We start from the raw sequence: 22,017 nt of genomic DNA, 5'->3' as shown, positions 1-22,017 counted from the left end.
TATATTCTAAGTGTACTCCATACCCAACAAATGTTACAAATTCTATAATAATATAATGTGATGGCTTACTAGCTGAAGATTTTGTGGGATTTCTCTCTAATTTTTCCAGGTCAAAATCCCTTCCAAACTGAAGTCTTTTCCACCATTGAAAGTGTCATGTTTTCATCCTTGTGACAGTGGTCACGTGTATTTACCCCCTTTGTATTAAGCAAGAAAATCTGTATATTTGATCAAACGGAATCCTTCAAGGGGTCGCTGCCAACCAACAATAATATCCCTCTTCTGCAAATGGTTGTCATATGTTGTTCATCGCTCAAGTAAGAAGATCATAAGACATAACTAACCAGTGGCTGATTTAGCTAATTTTGTGTTCTAAATGTAACAAGATGAAACGGGATGGGGTCATATTACAATGAAGACACTAAGAATTTTAACGAAAATACTATGTTTATTTACAGATGATGTAAAGGTAGAAAAAAAAAACATATACCTAACACGTGCGGAAAAATCCAAATACTGGATATTTAACACAATGATGCGCACTGAGTCAAATAACTGATATAAATAATACAGTTCCTAGCTGTATCGATTTATAATTTAAACGGAACAATGAACTGATATTGAACATATATTAAACAAAAAAGAAACAGCGATTAACGACTCCAACAATGTGGTTCCATTCAAATAATGATAAAATGATTCACATAGACAATGACAAAATGTTCACATAAATAGTGATAAATGATGTTTTCACACAAATAGTGATAAATGATATGTTTTCACACAAATAGTGATAAATGATATGTTTTCACACAAATAGTGATAAATGATGTTTTCACACAAATAGTGATAAATGATGTTTTCACACAAATAGTGATAAATGATATGTTTTCACTCAAATAGTAATAAATGATAGCAAACATTGGGCCATATATCTTCAATTCTTCACCACAAGGTATTTTCACCCCAACGATCTGTTGGGTGATCAAAGAGCCACCATGAATGGTCCGCCCCTCTTGGTCTGCCTAAAGATCAGTAGAACCTCTTGTTCCCTGCAGACCTGTTGGTCCCAAAGCCTTGGTTCTTGACCACATGATAATCATTTACTTCTTTCGGGCCAATGTCACCACCAACAGCAGCAGACTGGGTATATCCCAACCCAAATTAGCACCCTGGCTAAAACGACACCTTCAGTACGGTGCAAACACGAAGCGTAGCTCTATCACTCCTTTCTGCCCTTCACCCCTTTCACACAGCTCTACAGCTGGAGATAATCGCGCCATAAAGTGGACCGCTCCCTGACAGGACTTCTCATACTATGATGTTTAATACTACCATGAGGCTATATGTACACAGGCTATGTTGCAATACACTGCCTGTGCACTCAAGGTATATCAGTTTTCCCATCATAAGTACTTTGTTCATGCAGCATGGGGCGAACCAAACAAACTACATTGAAATAATGTATGATATAGATAAACCACCCGCAGGTAACACTGTACACAGAAACGAAACTTGAGTACATTATGACATCTTGATGGCATGACCTGCCTATATCATCTGCGATTTCATCAGCAGAGTGTGGATGCTTGGACTGCCTGCCCGCGTGAGAAACTCTGCGTCTGGAGTGCTGTTCTGCCAACTTATCCCAGACAGTTTCCTCAAGCAGCCCAAGTGAAAATGGTTCAGCTTCTAGACATGCATCTGTACACTGTCCATGTTTTGCAAGCAGACAGCAGGGTCGGCAACACATTGGCTGTGAAGAACTTAGTTTTATTTATAGACTGATGCCTCAGCATCACACACATTTGTGCATCATCTGCCAAACATCATGCTTGCTTTAGCAATTATAACCTTGGTTTCATCAAAGATGAAGATTGCATGTGACGGTACACTGTCGAGATTGACGAATTTGTCCACTGCCACGAGGGTCTGGCCATTTCCTGTGATAGTATGCTCAATGTAAATCATTCCTAGCGTAGGTTGTGCATCATCTCTGACCTCTTGATATTGATTGTGAGAAAGCTGAAGAGAAATGGCTCATACTCTGTTGCATATGAGACTCAGAATTGGCATTCCGAAAACAGTCATCACATTTAAGCCAATGAGATCACAAACAGCCACTTCCTGTAACTTAGTCTTCACCTTAAGTCTCCTATGACTCAAAAGCTTGCCTTTAGTCCGGCACCTCATGGTCACGGAAGGTACTTTTAAGCTCAGTGAGATCCCATACATTGTCTGACCATAGACTGTAGAAAGGACAATCATATGCCCTCTAAATGACTTTACATGACAAGCAAGTGGGATGAGATTCCTAGATGGATTTCCTGTGACCACACCTACCCACACCCTGCTTAGTGTGTTCCTGTAAAAAGAAAACTGAAAGGTTCCTGTACAAAATCTTATAAACGTTTAAAAGTAACACAAAGTAGGTACTGACCACGTCAATGCATTTTTATTCTTTTTTATATTTTCAGTGAGAAAATGCCTTGCTGGGTATTTTAAGTAAAGTCTGAAAGCGAAAGAGGAAGTAATCCAAAGCTCAGTAAATGATAATGAAGTCAACCAGGCTTAAAGGAAAGCTAGGAACTATTAAATTAGCCCCACAAAACAGTCAGTACAATCGCCAATAACAATTGGAAAAATAAAAACATCTTACTAAAACAACCATGTTCAATAACCAAGCATGAGATATGGAGGTAAAATGTGCTGTGCAACCTGCTTAATATACAAATAGCTTGACTACAATCACAGAGACATCAGTACAAAAATAATTGGCAATAATCTTAGATATATCAACAGAAAAAGATACACTGGCTAAAATCTGAGAGACATCAACACTTCAACATACAGATCTATTCAGTGTCATTTCTTGTTGCAAACTAATAAATACTATCTCATGAATTATGTATAATGACATCAAACTAAATACAGCAAATAGTAAATGTGATGTCAATCATTTACAGCTACTTTTATCCATGAACTTTATTAAATGCCTAATTTGAGAATTCTCAGTGTCCAGCATGTTTGGGAATTGTAATGATTCAGGAATTGCAATATGGCAATTCTCAAAATGCTGGACACTGAGAATCCTCAAATGCACATACTGATTCAGGAATGATTAATGCTGAGCACTCAGTCATTCATGCTTGATTCAAGAATTTAGCCAGATTGGGCATCAGTAAGTTCATGAATAAAAGCAGCTGTAAATGTTTGGTTTTCATGTCTGTGTTAATATCATCAAATATTAAAGCCTTGCAAAAATGTACATACTAAACTTGGTCTTTATCTTAAGGTCCAAATAGTGTAGTAGTAAAACAATGGAACTAAGATAGCACTGCTAAAAATTAGATCATGGATAGCACAGTAGCATCACATTCACTTCGTATCTTGCAGACCTTGTTTTTATCCCCAGCTCCAGGATGTGCAACGATGAAACTGTTGCCCATTCAAGATCAGAGGTTTCTTCCAGGTACATTCATCATGAAAAGACTGCACTATATAAACGAGAACTCTGGAGAATGTTTATCATGGGTACTACAGTAACTAGTTTAACAATTAGGAAGAATCCAACTGTAGTAACAGTACCTAACTGAAATGTAGTTTTTTGGGAGAGGGCAGGGGCTAATTTTAATTAGGTAATACTAACTTGCTACTACTGCATTTCTTTATTTTTCTGGGAGGGCATTAGTTCCAAGACCAAGCTAAATATTCCTCCCTCCAATTAGTAATTAGACAACCAGAATTCCAAAAGAACATGATCTCAGTCTGACTCTTAAATCGAAGTCAACATATAAAATATATTTCTCATTTCTCTTGGATTAAGACTATATGAAATCAAAGCAGGGTGAAAGGAGGTAATCTTTGCAATAGTAGCAGGTAAGTATTACATAATTAAAACCCTTCCTCCCCTAACCCACCAACTAAAAGGTAGCTAACCCAGGCTGGTCTGATTCAAATCCACACCCATTTGGTCATGAGTGGCAAGCTAACTACTGAGCCATCATCACTTAATAGCATTAATACAACACCTGCTACTTTTGCATTGCTGAATTTACCAATCTGTGGGAGGCTGATTATCTTCAACCAACTTGTTTAGAAAATAACTGCTCATACCCTTGTTCACTACATCATATATATAGATGGTCAGACCACATAGTGTGCTATCAAAATTAGATCCAATAAATAAGTGCCTTCATTCTGAAGTGCCAAATATCAAATGCAAAGGGATGAAGAGGTAGTGTGAGATCATGAGAAGAGGGATCACATAATATGACCTAAAATATTAATGACTTGAGCAGGCCCAAGATTTAACAATGCCCTACCTTTGTGTGCTTTATATAACATGAAAGAAAGGCCCCCTCAGTGAGGGACTGATAAACTCGCTTGATAGTGACTACAATCCACCTGGAATTTGTAGCTGAGGAAATATCAGAGGAACTCTTACAGTAGGAAGAGATGATTCTAATCCTTCCTTCTCCCTTTAGATACTGCCAACTATAACCATAAAATCCATACTTGGCAAATGAACTTATCTTGATCATCCCAAGCACATATACAACTGAGACTCAGGATCTCATTCAGAACTGGAGCTGAAATCCCCACTAAAGGCACAGAGATGCTGCCAGATTTTATCTATAAGGGGGAGCTCCCACATGTCACCAAAATAAGGTGAGGATTAATAAAAAGGGAATGAGAAAATGCCCATAGTTCAATATTTGACAAACAATTAAAATCTCTCTTACTTCCACTGTTAGAATTCTATTTAAGTCAAAATCCCTATAAGATGTCACCTCTGATTCTGCAAGCATTAATCTGATAACCGGTACTGTTCTTTAGTAAGAATCCCCTCTCACAGTATGCTGTCTTTATTAGCATAAGCATGGTTAGTTTATCTAGCTTGAAAATGTTGGCAAACTGTTCATTTGTTGTCATTATGTACAGGTATTGTCTATTGGATACCTGTCCAAAATAAGATTTTTTTACTAATATGATTCAACCAAATTCTCACTTACCTAAATCAGGGCTTTGCTGACTACTATGCCAGATTTCTTGTCTGTTCCATAATGATGCATTAGGGTTATGTCGATCACTGCCCTAGGATGCCTGTTCAGAGCGAGGTATTGCATTAACTAACTGTCTCCACTTTTTATTTTCCATTTGGGTTCTTATTGATTCAATTTATCTTGACCCTTAAAGTTGTTGCATAAGATCAATCAGGGCTAAATTCTTTGAGAAATGAAATGAAAACCCTACTTTTAAACTGACTGCATTGTAATTAGTCATGGCATTCTGAATTTATATAAATTATAAAAAACCACTGAATATGAGATTGATTGGCATGCAATCAGTTTTTGTCTATCCAGCATGTACATCTGACTTGCATTCAACATCATTTTCCCATTCAAAATTACTCACTGTTATTTCCAGCAACGCTTTCCCAGCTCCAATAATCTGATATACTGCAAAAGTATAAAATCACTGTCATCATCGCTATCATCAACCTATATTTACCAAACAAAGATGAAGCATCTTGGGAGCCAGCCATTTGGAGTTTTCTAGGTAGCCTGCATTTTGAACAAGCACGGTTCAAACTACAACAAAATGCTTGTTCCAGGCCCAAAATTTAGCTTAACAGCCATTCATGTCAAGCCAAAGTGTCCAGATGTGTAGAGGAGACAAATGTGGCAGTAAGCGCTACGATACCAGCAGCACAATCATTTAAAGAGTTAACAGTTAAATAAAAGTGTTATAATGGATTGAACACATTTTTATATGTGTGAGTTTCAACTAATTTGCATGAGTTCTAGCATATCACCAATCTCCAAGTGTGCAGATTCTGGGTAAAAGAGGCAATGAACTTTATTCACAGATTCACTACTTTATTGAATATCCTATCTTCCTTCTACTCCAACACATGACTGGAAAGGTGGGAAGGAGAAGGGAATGTCAGTAGAGAGTGAGGACCCATTGCCACCAGTACTTCTGCAAACTCACATGAGTACACCATAATGGAAAACTCATCTTAGTCATGAACCTGTTCCTATGACACGATAGAGCTCTCCTCTCTCTCTGGAGAGTGAGACACCAAAATGGACTTGTGATCGTCCCATATCTGCATATGTCAAGGCCAGTTCCACAATGAAGATCTGGCAGACAGTTCCACAACAGATATATTAGAATGAGATTGCTGCTCTTCCATGTCATCAGGAAAGCTTTAATTGGTCACAGCTATCATCAAGACTGGACTGATCTCCTCCCTCTGAATACATACTGACTTTCTGCCCACACAAAGACAATGAATCAGACAGTTGTCAATGTGTATTCAAAAATGCATGAAAGGCAGGTGGGGTTAGTGTCCCAATCAACTATTCTTGTGCCATACAAACCCTCACCCTGTAACATGCAAGCAATGCACGAAAACAAATCACACAAAACAAAAAACCTAGAAAATAAAACAAGTAGACAATACTTACCCCCACACTAGTACAATGATGAGATTACAATTACCTAAAGCACTTGCTAAGCAAGGAGCAAATTCCTTCAAAATTAGCAAAATGAACAAAATAAACTTTTCTAAAATGCAACAACTAAAGCAAAAACACTCAACTGACACAAAAAAGGCATACAACTGGCCTAAAAGGCATTTAAAGATGGGAATAATGGCAAATTTCAATCAGTGACATGGTGTGTGTCCTGTAAGCCAATCCAAGGAAAAAGAGATAGATATTCCAAATGTGTATTATAACTCAGGAGTGAGACTGGGATCATGTTCTTGTCAACTCTGGCTGTGCAATTATGAATTGGAGGAGGGAATTTTAAGCTTGTACTTGGCATCCTGGAAGAGGAAATCAGTGTGCATTATAGCAAGTACTATATTAATACTATTAAAATTACAGAGTTTACAGATAATTTAAGATAAATGTACTTCAGATTAAATTTAATGAATTAAGTATAATTCAAATGTGCCTTTTCGGGATTGTTACCCCAGTCATAGTGTTCACAACATATTTACCACGATATTCTCCAGAATGATATTTTGGGGTCAACATGTTAGCTGTGGTGAAATATTTTCTACAGAATGTATATTTCAGTAACTGGTATGCATGGAGGGGTAAAACATGAACCTTATTTTACTTCTGAACTGCCAGAAAAAATGGATATAAATTGCATACAACTATACCTTAGTTGCAAAATTTGTAAATCACAAGCAATGTGAGGATAGTTCAAAATATGTTGACCACATGATTGCAACCCATGCAGAACAGATACTCAGGACAGGTTAGCTTGGGTCTGAGAGTGTGTTACTCTTGATTTATTCCCCTCTTATACATCACACAAAGAATAACAACTGTGTGATATGAAAGTTCTAACAGATCATATTTCAAATTTCATCTCGTTCTGGTTACTCTTTTTCAGTATTAAGAAGAAAGTTTATGAAATCACTATATCACAATTTCCATTCTTAAATACTTCCATTACAATATAAATAAACCTAATAAACAGATCATTACAGACATTTGTAAGGCAACAGACTGCACCTATTTTCAAACAAATTCAGAAAACATAAATAATGACCAGAAATGGAACATGCACTTGATTAAAATCACTTGGTAAAACATGGATCTGCAATGCAAGTACAACTGCATTCTGGAATTACATACATGAGACAATCTCATTATTAAGTATTAATTAGCATACACAGAAATACAAGAAAATATTGCAACCCAAAAAAAGAATGAGTGGACTTGTTATTGAAAAGCTTTGTTTTAAAATTTAAAATAAAATGTATTCCAAAAATGTTACAACATACATGCATGTCAAATTTGAATATACTGACATGTTCATTGGCATTTCCTAACACAACATTTTTCAGATTTCTTCAGAATCTGTCTGCTTCTTCAAAGGAATCATAGTGTCCTCTCCTGTTCTTTCATCTAAAAGTAAGAAAAATTGAATTAAGTTCCATGTTTTTTCTTCAAATTTTATTTAACATATCCTCATTATTTACATGACACACTTTGAAGACCCATGCTGATTTTCATAAATTTTAGTCAGGGTCTCTTCCTAATGGAATGGAAACTTCAATTAGTTGCCACATTATGGAAAAGCAGTAGAGACTGATGGTAAATGCAAAAAATGCAACAAAGCAAATACTTTATATTACTGTAATATTAACTGCTATTTCCACAACAGGTCAACAAAAATCAGGTCTTCATTGTGTCAGAATTTAGGGACTTGCTTAAGTTCTAATTTGTGATGGGAGTAGATGAAATAATTATTAATGTCTATAGACTGAATTCAAGGAAATTCAACTCTACACATATTTCATTCAAACTTGTTTCAAGTCTGCATAAAGTTGTTTTAGACAGGCTTTTGTGATGTTGCATTTGCAGTTTTTTTAAAATTCTGTGATTTCTGGCTCCTGGCCCCTGTTGTGGACAAATTTAAGCAAGGAATTGTACTTGTTCAGTTGACACTAATTCCATGTGCTAATGTAATAGTATCACATTGCATTATGTTGTATGCTAAATCTATTATTGCCTTCTTGTAAACAACCCTCCTACTGTGTTAACTGGTAGTGAATAGTGCCAAAGCCTTCTGCTCAGGCATTACCAGTATTCTCCACAAAACAAAACTAATGGAGAACAACTCACTCAGGAAAGTGCAATAGTGGAAAAAAAGATCTCATTCATAACTGAATGCAGTGAAGATCTCAATTATTTATAACTGCATATATAAAGTTTTATCAATGTCTGATGAAAAATATAATGCAAATAAAAAATAACAAGCTCTGATAATCAGATGCAAGATCACCTTATTAATAAGGTCACTTATTATAGAACTACACCAAGACTATGTTTTTATGAGCTTTTGAACAAGTCTGAACAAAACCTTGATTGAAAATCAGCCTTTAGTGTTAAGTATCAACCAATTAGATACAAAATTAACTCATAACTGACCTGTTTGTCCTACAGAAATATACCAAAAGTTTCTCAAACTATAATCATAAAAACCTTGACAGCTGGTCTAACATTAAGGTTTGAAGAAACTCAGAAAGGAAGCATGTATCTGTTTCTAGCATCTGATATCATCACACCACTTCTATATAAACAGCAGACTGCATGAGGTACGCAAGGTCACAATTGTTTGTGAATACCTACATTTGTATTGAGACAATCACATCTGATGGATCATAAAATTCCTTTTTAAACTGTACAGATTTAAGTCACTTAATCCTTTCCTAAGACCAAGGATGAAATAATGGCTGACATACAGTGAGGCAGTAGCTATCTCCATGCTTCTCTCTGTCTTTGCATGCCATTGCAGGGAGGGGGAAGTAGTTTAATACAATTCCCCTCTACTTCATAAAGGTGAGCTAAAAATGGCAGCCATAAGTAATAGCTTCTATACTGAGCAACTGATCAATATGAAAGACCTTGATGCATAACTGCTCTATCTCTGGAAAATGGTAGTAGTTTTGTATTTCTGTGTGGCCTTTGTACTTCGATATCTGGTCACTGTGCTTCCTTATGGCACGTGTTTAGGCTCAAATAAACAGTAACAAAAGAAAGAGTGAAAACAAGCTTTGAAAAATACAATAATTTATTTCCCTGAAAAAACTCTGTAAAAATGAAAACAAGATGAACTTTTGGTTTTAAAGAAGCAAATCCAAAAATAATCCAAGAATAATACACGAATAAAATTTCTGAAGTCCTAATAACAAAATGTTCTACTGATTTCAATTTCGAATCCCAATGAATAATCCAAGATGGAAGACTATGATATATGGTGAAACTGTAGTGCTGAATTCTACAGTTCTTTGTAGAATCAAGAATTATCACTCTGGTTTCTGATAGCTGAATAATTTTTTTAAATAAAAAGCTGTCCTTGTTCAACAATTTTACATGATCACACATATTTTCCAGAAAAATAACAGAATTAATCCTTCTGAATCCAAGTAATTTGAAATAAATCCAAACAGCACAACATACAACTTCCAGTTTAACAGCCCAGCTTCTTCTGAGAATATTTCTCTAAAATATAGGTTATATGTCTTCTAAATGTAAACAAGGGGGTCACATGATCATGTTCTGGAAGCTCATTGAATTATGTACTTGTTAAAGGTCATGTACACCCAGTGTGACCCTGACAAAAACCAATCATTTTAAAAAATAAAAAAACTTGTTTACATCTTAAACATGAAGTCCCACCATGACCTTGACAATAATCAATCATTTAAAAATAAAATAGAACTTGTTTACATGGTTCCTACAAATTTTGAAACAAGGTTAGGATTTAGGTCAACACCTGGTGTTCATAAAACAAACAGTCAAGGTCAAACTATTTTCTGAAAAAAGTGTCATCTCTAGAGAATAAATTTACATTACAATATCATGTAATGATTTTTTTTTTAAAAACTGACAAACAATTAAATCGAAATAAATATATATTAAATCACAATATAGTTCATCCATCAATAATTAACCTGATAGCCAATACAGTTGAGGTCTTACATGAAAAAGAAAGAATGCAACATGTAGTAAAATCATCTAATCCCTATATTCATTCACATGTACATTAATACAGTTACCCTGTTATAGATAACCTATCGCAATATACATTTGCAATGTATAGCAATTAACATGGAAAGTTTACCAATAAATTAACAAACAGTTTTCCTACTTTCAACGGCACTGGTCAGAATAAGCTAGGATGTATATAGCATGGTAGACTATAAGGCCATAATCCAAGTTTCCTCTGACCCTTGACACCCCATTTTTGATATTTGGACATTTATGTTGGGGTGTATGGTCAGAGTCCATTGTCTATTGAAAATTTGGAATTCACCAACATCATTTTTGTGTCTGCATAGGGTTGCTGCTTATCAGCAGCCAGCCTAACAAAACTGAATGACCTTTCATAGAGATATACCAGCATGAAACTGACAGGAATACGGCTTATTTTCTCAGAAATTGTGAGCATAGCATTTGTGATATCTTTAATCTGCTGACAGATGAGATGAAATTATAGCATTGTTGAAATTTGACCTGGATCTTGCCATTTGCATTCCTAGTCACATGACTACACAAATCTCGAAACCTACATGCCAAATCCAATTTTCGTGAATAATGGACTCTGACCCTACAATCAACATAAATGTCCAAATATGAAAAATGGGGTGTCATGGGTCAGAGGAAACTTGGATGAATAGGGCCATAAACACAAATACTTAACAAATGTTATTTAACATAAACTTTAGGTCACAATGACCTTCTTTGGTTGTAAGGATGTAGTATTAACAGAGATCCTATTATAAAGTTTAGTTACTCAACCATAAATGTAATAATGCACAGACAATGACACCATGCATGACATCATGGAGATCTGCTGCAATATATATCATGTAGGTATTAATGAAATGCTTCATTTGATCAAGTGACAGGACAATATTTATGTTTCTTTTCTTAAGTGACTGCTCAAGATTCCATATTACACTTAAAATCAAGACAATCTTATGACTGATGATATCAAAAACTGCTCTTTCTTACACCCTGGAAAATGAGAACATATGTAATAATCATATGCATTTATGAGGACTATGATACTTAACCACTGGTGGCTTCATCTTTCCTTCTTCTTTTGTATATCAAACAGCTAACAAATGTACCAAGACCACTCAATATTGCCACAATGATGACAACAACCAGTATAACTGCAACATGGTTGACTCCTCCATTAGAATCTGTTTTATCTGAAAAAACAATACAAAACAGTCAGGCTTGCCCATTGACCAATGTGTATTTGATGATAAAATGAATGTTCCTGTTCCAGAATCTTGTAAATACCCTCCACACACACCAAAGCATGCATGTGTTATGCTATGCAACTCCTCTTCCTCTTGTAACCAGCATAGTCATTTTATACACAAGATTTGGATGGACCTTTCCAGGGAATGGTGTACTTCAATTGGACATTTAGTGGAATCTAGATGAACAGAATTTCTACTCCACAGTAAATGTTAGTATGTTCTCACAGCTGTTTGCAATAACCAATTTGTATATTTTGAGGCTAAGATGGCAGAGAGATTCCAGTGAATGGAACCACTACTAAATATCCCACTGCCTCACAGTGAAGAACAGCAACAATCTCCTACAGCAGATTATACAATATGCTTGCCTAGTAAACCAAACTGCCACCTCAGCAATGTTGAGGTTGTGACAATCCTAGTACTGTCAGCGGTATATTGCTACAGATATAACAAACCTACTGCCATATATTATTTGTCAGTCAATATAACAAGATTACTGCCATTTGTACTATGTAGTAGATATAACAAACCCACTGCCATATTTTATTTTGTAGTACATATAACAAATATACTGCAGTATATTTTGCAGCAGATATAACAAACTCACTGCCGTATTTTATTTTGTAGTACATATAACAAATCTATTGCAGTATATTTTGCAGCAGATATAACAAACCCACTGCCACCCAAGGAGGAATAGCATTCTTTTCCTTCAACATAGTCAAAGGGCCTGATCAACTGCCTGCCATCTTAGGGTGTGTGTGCGTGTGATTTGGATTTTTAATGTAGCTTTAACAATTTTTCAGTCATATCGCTACGATGTCTGCAGTGTGGCAGTTTATAGTCATGTCTAGCACTGGGGCATCATGCCACAGACATGAAGCATGATGTCCCACATAGTCACATTATACTGACACCAGGCCGACCAGTCCTAACACTAATTTACCTCTTAATGCTGAGCACCAAGTGAGGCAGCTGTTAGTACCATTTTTGTAAGTCTTTGGTATGACTTGGCCAGAGATCAAACCCATGACCTCCCGCAGCCGAGGCGTATGCTCTAACCACTAGGCCACCAGATTGGTTACCTGCCAGCTTAATACTCCTGGTTTTGTCTTTGAAAGTGGTCAGTGGTATGTATTATAGAATTTGAAGTAACAAAACATGTGATATGTCTGTATAAAATAGCATTATTTTCTGAAATAGTCATCAAGACTTAAAAGCTGGTTTTTATGTCGTTCTCAGTAAATAAAAGCAACTTGTATATTCAATATAAATAGATTTAAAAACCAAAAATTTCAAAGCATACTATTAAGGACATTCCCACATTTTAATGTGTCCACAATAAAATGTGTTCACATTTTAATGTGTCCACAATATAATGTGTCCACAATATGGGTGTCATGATGAAATGCTGAGCATAATACCCAGCTGTTCAGTAAGACTGGCATTCAATTTACTGACAAAGAGTTTGAAATTTAGTGTACTGCAACTGAATTTCCACTACTTTAGGTTTTCCTATATCTGTTCCTCAGGTGAATAACCTCTTTCATTCATGTCCATTCTACTTGAAGATTTCACATTATGAGTGTATTCCTTTCAGGAAAAAGAACAATATTGTCATGTGCAATCAGTAAGAGTAAAAATGTACTCTTAAAGGCATATTTTATAACTATGATGTAATATGTGCTCCACCATCCCCTAATGTACAAGTGTATAAATTCTTGAAACAAAATATGTGAACCATAATGGCATATCAATAAGAATAAAAGAGAGTGTAAAATTAAAGACCCATTAATTGCATCAGATGATGTAGATGATATTCAGTCCATGATTCCATAAACATTAAATGGGATAGAAAATTCCTTTCACACAACCAATTATATTACAGCCAGAGAACTAGTCTACTGGTGTGGGAATAAAAATAAAAATAGAGTACTAAATATTTTAGATGTACCGGTTGGCTAGTAATTAGAATATATAACTTTTCTACCATTATATACTTCATAAACCATGACCAATGAACTATAATTGACAACAAAATATTTGCTTTTATTTTCATATTCTGTCTTTAATTTCCAACAGATAAAATATTATATGGACTCTAGGTACTAATCTATGTTATTATATACAGACCAGGGATTCCCCTTTGAGTATAAAGCTCAAAAACAAAAGCTGCACTTCAAGGCATTTTTTCTCTTTCTCCAACTCTACTGAATCTAACCATGTGTGGATTGTATGTATTTTCATTTTTTTATATTGACATTAAGTTCTATAGAAAATTAATTAGTGGTCCGATCCAAATAAGGTGGTGGTAGTGTGTATGTGTCCATGACAGTTATCTGCACTGCTGTATTCCTTTCAGTGCCATTAGTTGATTTATAAGAAATTATGATACAACAGATAATGTTTGGTGTCATTTTGGATCAGATACACAAGCAGCAGGGAGGCTGGACTGACCATTAGGTCTACAAATTAGAGAATCCAATTAAAGAATGAGGCAAAATCAGACATGCAAGGTTTAGAATGATAAACTGAGGCTTGTAATGCGTCTGGTGGCTTGTAGATCAGCCAAGTGCTGGGACATGAGCAAAGACTAGTAGCTGCCGGCAAAAACAGGTCTGTAATTAAATTGTCATTGTAATATAAAGAAGTGATTCTGCGCTAACCATGGAATCTCATACAGCTAAATTATCTTGACAACGACTAGAGGCGATTGAGAAATATCTACCCGTCCGTGAATTTGTCCAACAACAACTGCAACAGTGTCACGAGGCCAGAGAGGGATTTGCAGAAAGTGCAGAAGAGTTGTTTAAACTGGTCATGAAGGCTACTAAACGTCTTCTTCCACCACTGGGAAAAATCACAGATAGAATCAATGCTACTAAAATGATTCTACAAGAACTCCCAGCTGAAATAGCTGCTGCTCAATGACATTTACAAGAAGAAATACAAGTACTCAAGGGTAATGACAAAGTTCATGAGGAGACAGGCAATGTGAAGGATACTGCTGCATCAAAATCAAAACCACCAGCCCAATTTACCAATGGCCATAAACTGCTTCAAGAGAAACCTACAAGAGGATATCAAGTTTGTGATAAATTAATAGATCCAAATTATTAGATCCAAACACCTCCAGTGTTTCAGAAAATAATTGGGTTCCTTTTGTATTTCGAAAGTCCCATGCTGTAACTAGAATCACTGGTGAGCAATACAAGAATGAATTTGCAAATTTTGAGAAACAAGTCGAAGAAGCTAGAAAAGTGCCATTACTTGGAGATCTATTATTATGGCCTGAAAAATCATAATTTAGACCACCTCGTATCGAGAAGAAACAACAGGAAGTGGTCTTGCCACTTGTAGGTTATCTCAACTTCATGAAAAACAAACCCTTCCAGAGGTTCAAGACAAACTCTGCTCCAATAACATTCTTGCTGATGTTGGTCAACTAGAAAATCTGATCAGTGGACGATGAGCTGGCAATAATTCCCAGGACTGGAATCAGCAGGATGCTGCGAATTTTCAGGAACTCATAAATGTGTACAGGTTCAAACAAGTGAGTTTGTGGCAGGCAAAATATCATTGAAATGCATACACATGCAGAAAAAAATAACACAGATGCATTATGGTTATCAAGGTTGTTGTATTCGTGTCATTGGCCATAGTTGCTGATGTTATTTGGCACATTATCGGTGACATATGTTATATTGCCAGTGATAGGAGTCTGCATTGCTGTGCTTACTAGCGCCATTGGTATTCTTAATATTGTAACAAAAATATATAGATTTGAGTGACTGAGAAATTATATGAACATACAGAAGTGCTATCAACAACGTCACACACACGAGTGACTATCATCGCTAATATCAACACGGCTCAATGATGGAATGATATCCAATGGTGAATTCACAAAATTGAACAAGATTTATAACACCACTGTAAACAGTGGGACATGTAATCGGATTGCTAGCAATTGATTGTTAACCCCCCGAGCATTAACACTCGGAGTGTTCACAGTCTGAGCATTAACACTCAGAGTGTTCACAGTCTGAGCATTAACACTCAGAGTGTTCACATTCTGAGCATTAACGCTCAGAGTGTTCACAGTCTGAGCATTAACACTCAGAATGTTCACAATCTGAGCATTAACACTCAGAGTGCTCACAGTCTGAGCATTAACACTCGGACTATTCAGTCTGAGCATTAACACTCGGAGTGTTCACAGTCCAAGCATTAACACTCATTGTGTTCACAGTCTGAGCATTAACACTCCATAAGAATCAGTGTAAGTAATAATGATAGACCAACAACAGCTCACCTGCTATGTGCTGGCACACAGGATGCTTGAACCAAAGAGTATTTGCTGATAATCCACAGCTAATACACCACCACCAACAACTATGGTGATATCAGTGACATCAACGGAACAAGAATTTGATATTGTTTTCATTACACAGATAAGTTCACATAGATCCCAGTGGTTTCTTGAAATCACACTGGCACAACTGTGAGTCTAGAATAATTGGCCAGATATTAGATTAATGTCATTTTGTGGATTATCAGCAAATAATTCCTTCATATTCACATACAAGAATCATGATGACAGAAGACCTGATTAGACCATGGTTGGCCTGCCAACTGGGACTTATCAAATGGAACAAATCAACGAAGAGTTTCAACACAGAACTAAATCTATCACTGGCTGAGAATCCAAGACAGCAATAATGGTACATGAGCCAATACTATCAGCAGCCACAGAAATTTCAACACCAACATTATTCTAAATTATGTAGCTGAGAGAATCACAGAACACTTCATGAACGTGTAATATGTGCATTGGATAATTTTCATACTTTTGAGGTCTAAAGAAGCGAAACGGTAATAACGTGTTCAGTCTGTTAATGGACACATTTTTTTAAATCGAATTTCAGAGAACAAGTCATCTATAGAGAGGATTGAAGTGCATTTTAAAAAATTCCTCCTTGGAGTCAATGCACATGTAGATGAAGAAGAAGAGAGGATAACGAAAATCAAGAATGAATTCAGTGAGTATGTGTGTGTGTGTGTACATATGCAGTCAATATAGATTCAGTTAGATTGCAATAATTCAAACTTGCATTACAGCACCAAACTTGGCTTATTTTAAGGTAGGGATGTGTAAATGATAACTTAATTGAACATATATATATTTACAAGCATACTTAATGTTTTAATAACACTAAATTTGAATTAAATAGTGATTTAGTCCATGTAGGTACTATTTTTTCCAATATATCAACTTTTTAGCACATTCTTTAAAATATTTCTCATGCAGTCCCATTCATGACTGACACACCAGTTGCTTCAACCAAGAAGGTTACAGCTACTCCAAAGACTGAGGAGAAATTGGGTGGATTGGTACCAGAAGGTATGACATTTTCAGAAAACTATACAGACTGTATAGACTTTAACTACAAATAATGAAAACTAATTTATATTAAACAAATCTTGATGAAAATAATAATGTCTTGCCAAAAGACAGTTGTTGACAATCTTATTTTAAACATTTTTATGACTGAAAAAATGAATATATGGATTAAAGTTGAACCTAAAATTAATAACTTAAACATTTATTTTACCAACAATATTTGCAAACACTAATGAGTTTAATACTTAATGACTGGGAAAATTCCCTATTGTCCTGCAAGAGTAGAACAGAAACAAAAGATCCATCAAGCAGTATAAGCTACCACCTTGGCTTGTTGTGTAACTGAAAATGAATATGCATATTAAAGCTTAATTAAGAATGTTATTGTTTGATTAAATGCTGCCTTTCATTCAACCCACAGCAAATTCTTTAAAATATTTCTTATACAGTCCCATCAGTGACTGACAAACCACACCTTTCAACCCCAAAGAAGAGTGCTGCAGTCCCAGAGAAGATGGCCACGCCAAAGAAGATAGCAACAAAGAAAATGGCCACTCCAAATATGATCACTCCAGAAAAGACGACTCCTAACAAGAAGTTACCCAAAATGGATGGATTGGTACCACAAAGTATGAAATGCTCCCATGTCTTATATTCTGTCTTTAATTATTTTTAAAGGACACCTACAAACTTAATATCCTTAAATTGCTAAATTTAATTGGATTCTGCCCACTGGTTTCAAATGAGTCAAGTTTAAATAGCTTTTCCCAAACTGCTATTAGTCCATTTAATTATTTTCAGTCTGTGAGCAAAGTCTGAATTTTTCCAAAACTGCAAATATCATTTCATTTCTGTTTGTCAGGAATGTTATTTGGGTCACTCTGCTTTAAATTTATAAGTTTCATAATATTCTGATATCCAAGATGTTACCAGGTGATTGAATATTTTACATTGATTCTATTTGTAAAATGAATAAGACTAAAGCTTGACATGTATATATGTATTGGGTTATTTAATGTACATCAGATTTGAGATGTTGATTTATAGCTTATCAAATATTAATTGCTTAACAGAAATGTACTTAAGAACTAGACTTACAATCTGAGCATGTTAAAAAATAATAGAAATGTAATAATGAGATTTACTTATAATGACGTTAAGTATATGAATGGGCCATTAAAACAGCAATCTGTTCAACCAATATTGGTTGGCCATTAAATGTCCTGGTCATAATAGTTACATGTAAAACAAAACTTAAAATGAGTAGCTTTCTTAAGGGATGTTTCACATCTGATTACATAGTGATGACAGTTCCAATAAACTCCTGTATTTAACATGCACTTTTTAAATACACCTTCTCTTGGTTCAGTCAGTTTTGGGAAAAGTCGGCCACTATCGGAATTCATGTAAGAACCCTGCATTTTCTATAAATGTTCGTTTCCATAACTTGTATTCTTTTTTGATGCATGTAAATATTCATCTAATTTATCTTCCTTTAACTTGCAGTAAAGGGATCAAATGAGGGAATAGACTACCTCAGAAAAGAAAGTGAGAGCAACAACTCCAGGTAAAATTGTATAGATATTCCATCAACTGAATATTTTTGCAAGGTTGACCTTTAGGGATAATAACATTGAAAGCATGTTACACTTACTAGCATGAAACTTGACAGATATATTGCCCCAGGGAGAAGCCCTATTGTTTTGGGGGTCAATGGTCAAGCTTTGCTATAACCTCATGTGGACATGGGCATTCTGTGCAATAAGCCAGGATATATAACACCCAGGGTCATGAAACTTCATAGTAAATTGCCCTTGGTGAGAGGAAGAACCCCTTTATGCTTGACGCCATGAAGGAAAACATTGGTACACAGTGACAACATGCACATAATTTTCACAGTATTCTGGTCTTTATTTTCACAAGTTACAGAATGGCTGGGGTGCTACCTTTCATCTTTACAATGAGATTTATAAAAACTTCTATGCACAAAAAGCTAACTGGCAAAATGTCATTTAATTCTCCATTAGGTAATTTTTTTATTCCCCCCCCCACACACACACACACATTGGTACTCCTGGTGTATTTTTATAATCATATCAGATTTTTATTAGGATAAGCTAGTTGCTACCCAGATTCGGCTGAAATGGAAATAGGGAGTTTAATAGGCTCTAGCTGTATTAGAAATCTGTATTTTGCATTATCAAAACTATGCTTTGTGAAATCTGCAACATTTAACTGTTTACACATGATGACATCTAGTAAATATTAAGACATTAACAAAACAGTATCGTTGTTGTTTATCGTCTTGCATCTAATTTTATACAGGGATAGACGCATTAGAAAACTGGAAGACGACGTTAAAGCACTCAAGGAAGACAATAAGTATTTAAGACGGAAATTACGAAAACTTGAAGAGAGAAATTCTCTGCAGGATGTCAGTGGTGAATCGAATGTTCAAGAAGTAAAACAGCCTGCAGCAGAGGGAGAATGCTGCAGTGTTTCTGCTCCAAAGGAAGACACTCTTGATGACATTAAAAAAAGTGTTCAACACATAAAATGTGATAAAGACATTTTTAAAGTGTTATGTCTGAAGATTTTCTCAAAGGATGAATTAAAGAATTCTTCAAGAACAGGGAAAAAAACCATTAAATGTGTGGGCACTGTAAGACCACCACTTGATATTCAAAAACTGAGCAAGCTGGAATTGTTAGTTTTACAGTGTACCACAATGGACAAGGACTTGTTTTACAAGAAACTTGAAAACTTACAAAAAATCCTGAGGAGAAGTTAACAGGTTCTTTTTTATATATATATACATTGGTCACCCTAATTGTGATCAATATCATTATGAAATGATAAAACATTTTTAATAAATTCTGTTCTAATAAATTTGATATTTGTCAATGATTTTTAAATAGTGCTTCAATTTTAAACAGGATTGGCATAAATGTATTTTGACATTTGTGTGTTTCTAGAAAACTAATCTGCAGTGCAACATTTAATCTAAAATTGTATACACCCATCTGCACACAAGGACTATTACTAAAGATAGTTATTTTCACAGGAAAACTATTATTTGCTTTTTCAAAAGCTTTCCCGTGTATCTTTTCATAATCAGCATCATCAATCTGAGCTTCTATTTCACAGAAAGAGATGTTATTGAATTTCATGAAATTTACTTCCATAAACTATAAAGAACGGAGTTCATGAACAATAACATTAGTTCATGAACTAGATTTATGTTCTGTTCATGAACAGTTCTTGATTTGTTCATGAATAGTTCATGAACTAGTTCATGAACCAGATCATGAATAGTTCATGAACCAGTTCATGAATAGTTCATGAACTAGTTCATGAACAGTTCATGAACTAGTTCATGAACAGTTCTTAATTTGTTCATGAATAGTTCATGAACTGAAGATTCATGAAGTGGCCATTTTCTGTTCAGGTACTAATTCATGAACCAGTTCATGAACTAGTTCAAGAACAATTCATGAACAGTTCATGATTTTTTCACAGGGGTTATGAGGAAATGGTCTTACAGATCAGATCTATGACCTACAAAAAATAAATGAGTGGGCATCAGGCATCAGAAAGCATGGAGCCATGATAAACAATATCACTGAGCTGGAGTGGCTATTGAAACTCCCAATCACGGGAACAACAATAACCAATGAGGGGTTCTCCGATAGTAAATGTTGATCGTAACACTCAAGCATGGACACCAAGTCTAACAATATTACCACGAGAAAAGCTGGTTAGATATTACTGTGGTGATATTCTTGAATGCATATATAATATCAGCAAGTGTGATTCTGTGTCGGCATGGCTGTTTGAGAGAGGAGACTTGGACTGTTTACACTTGCACTCTAAACAGTTAGACTACCCGCAGTCTAGTTGCATGCCATCCAACAACAATCATGGATTTTATCAATTCGTGTTACCATCTGGTGAACTTTATTGTACTGAATCTCATCATGATCAAATGACCAAGGTTGCACTAAAATACACAGCCAACACAGATCTATTAAACCAAATATCCCGTAATTGTTTTATTATCTCATCTGTCATTGCTCACTTTTGCTGGCAGAAAAATTAATGGCAGCCAACACCTCAAGAATTTCTTGGAGATATTCAATGCTCATGTGTCAAATGTGGACACTGCAGTCTCTGGAATACTAAATATGATTACCATGACATCATTTCAGTTGATGTGGTTGCACATTATCACATTATCCTGGAAGGTATCTTGGAATAGGTGAATGCAGGCAGTATTTTGGGCATCCAACACACTTGATGACTCAAGCCATGATAAATGTCACGTTGCCAGTGGATTTTGATTTAACAGAATTTGCTGAGATCCAATCATTCAAATTTGCTGAGAATATTCATCATCAGTCATTGCTGTTTGAGATAAATCCCATGGACTACTGTGTGAAGAATAAACGTGGTTGGGGTCTAATTGTGCTGCTATGATACATGCTTGATGCTAATATATTGTTATTGCCGACAATTGGTGAAGCAATAATGTCATATAGACAAAAGGTGTGGATGCCTGAACCAGAAAGCAAAAACACCAAGGATATATCATTTATCAAAAATATTGGTCGAAAAATTATTGGTAAATTTACACATGGAGCCTCAGTGGATAATAAAAGATGTTTTTGTGATTAAATCATCAATGATGCAGAACTTGACTTTATAATTGCAATACAACAAACAAAGGTATATTTGTAAATAGAAAACTTGTAAATCTACCAGATGGAACGTTGCTGGGTACCATTGTCAGTTACTATGATGG

At 35.4% G+C, this 22,017-nt stretch overlaps 2 protein-coding genes across 2 annotated transcripts in view; one reads left to right on the top strand and one right to left on the bottom strand.

Moving 5' to 3' along the window:
- Positions 1-234: 234 nt before the first annotated feature.
- Positions 235-22,017, bottom strand: part of LOC149796100 (uncharacterized) — a 206,159-nt gene continuing 184,376 nt past the window's right edge. The window contains exons 2-3 of the mRNA XM_089966025.1: positions 11,615-11,755; positions 235-7,937 (exon numbers count right to left, since the gene is read on the bottom strand). Coding sequence (XP_089822151.1) covers positions 7,873-7,937; positions 11,615-11,755 — 206 coding nt within the window. The 3' untranslated portion in view covers positions 235-7,872. The remainder of the gene's footprint in view (positions 7,938-11,614; positions 11,756-22,017) is intronic.
- LOC149796105 (uncharacterized) lies at positions 16,676-20,022 on the top strand. Its single transcript, XM_089964190.1, has 5 exons — positions 16,676-16,854; positions 17,124-17,216; positions 17,666-17,845; positions 18,723-18,783; positions 19,542-20,022. The coding sequence occupies exons 2-5, from the start codon at positions 17,132-17,134 to the stop codon at positions 20,005-20,007; spliced, it is 792 nt and encodes a 263-aa protein (XP_089820316.1). The 5' UTR covers positions 16,676-16,854; positions 17,124-17,131; the 3' UTR covers positions 20,008-20,022.

The sequence above is a fragment of the Sinohyriopsis cumingii genome, chromosome 7 (assembly GCF_028554795.1).
Source record: "Sinohyriopsis cumingii isolate HCF-2022 chromosome 7, ASM2855479v2, whole genome shotgun sequence".
Classification (NCBI taxonomy): Eukaryota; Metazoa; Mollusca; class Bivalvia; order Unionida; family Unionidae; genus Sinohyriopsis; species Sinohyriopsis cumingii.
Note: the sequence above shows the minus strand (reverse complement) of the source record. Positions and strands in the feature narration are given on the sequence as shown.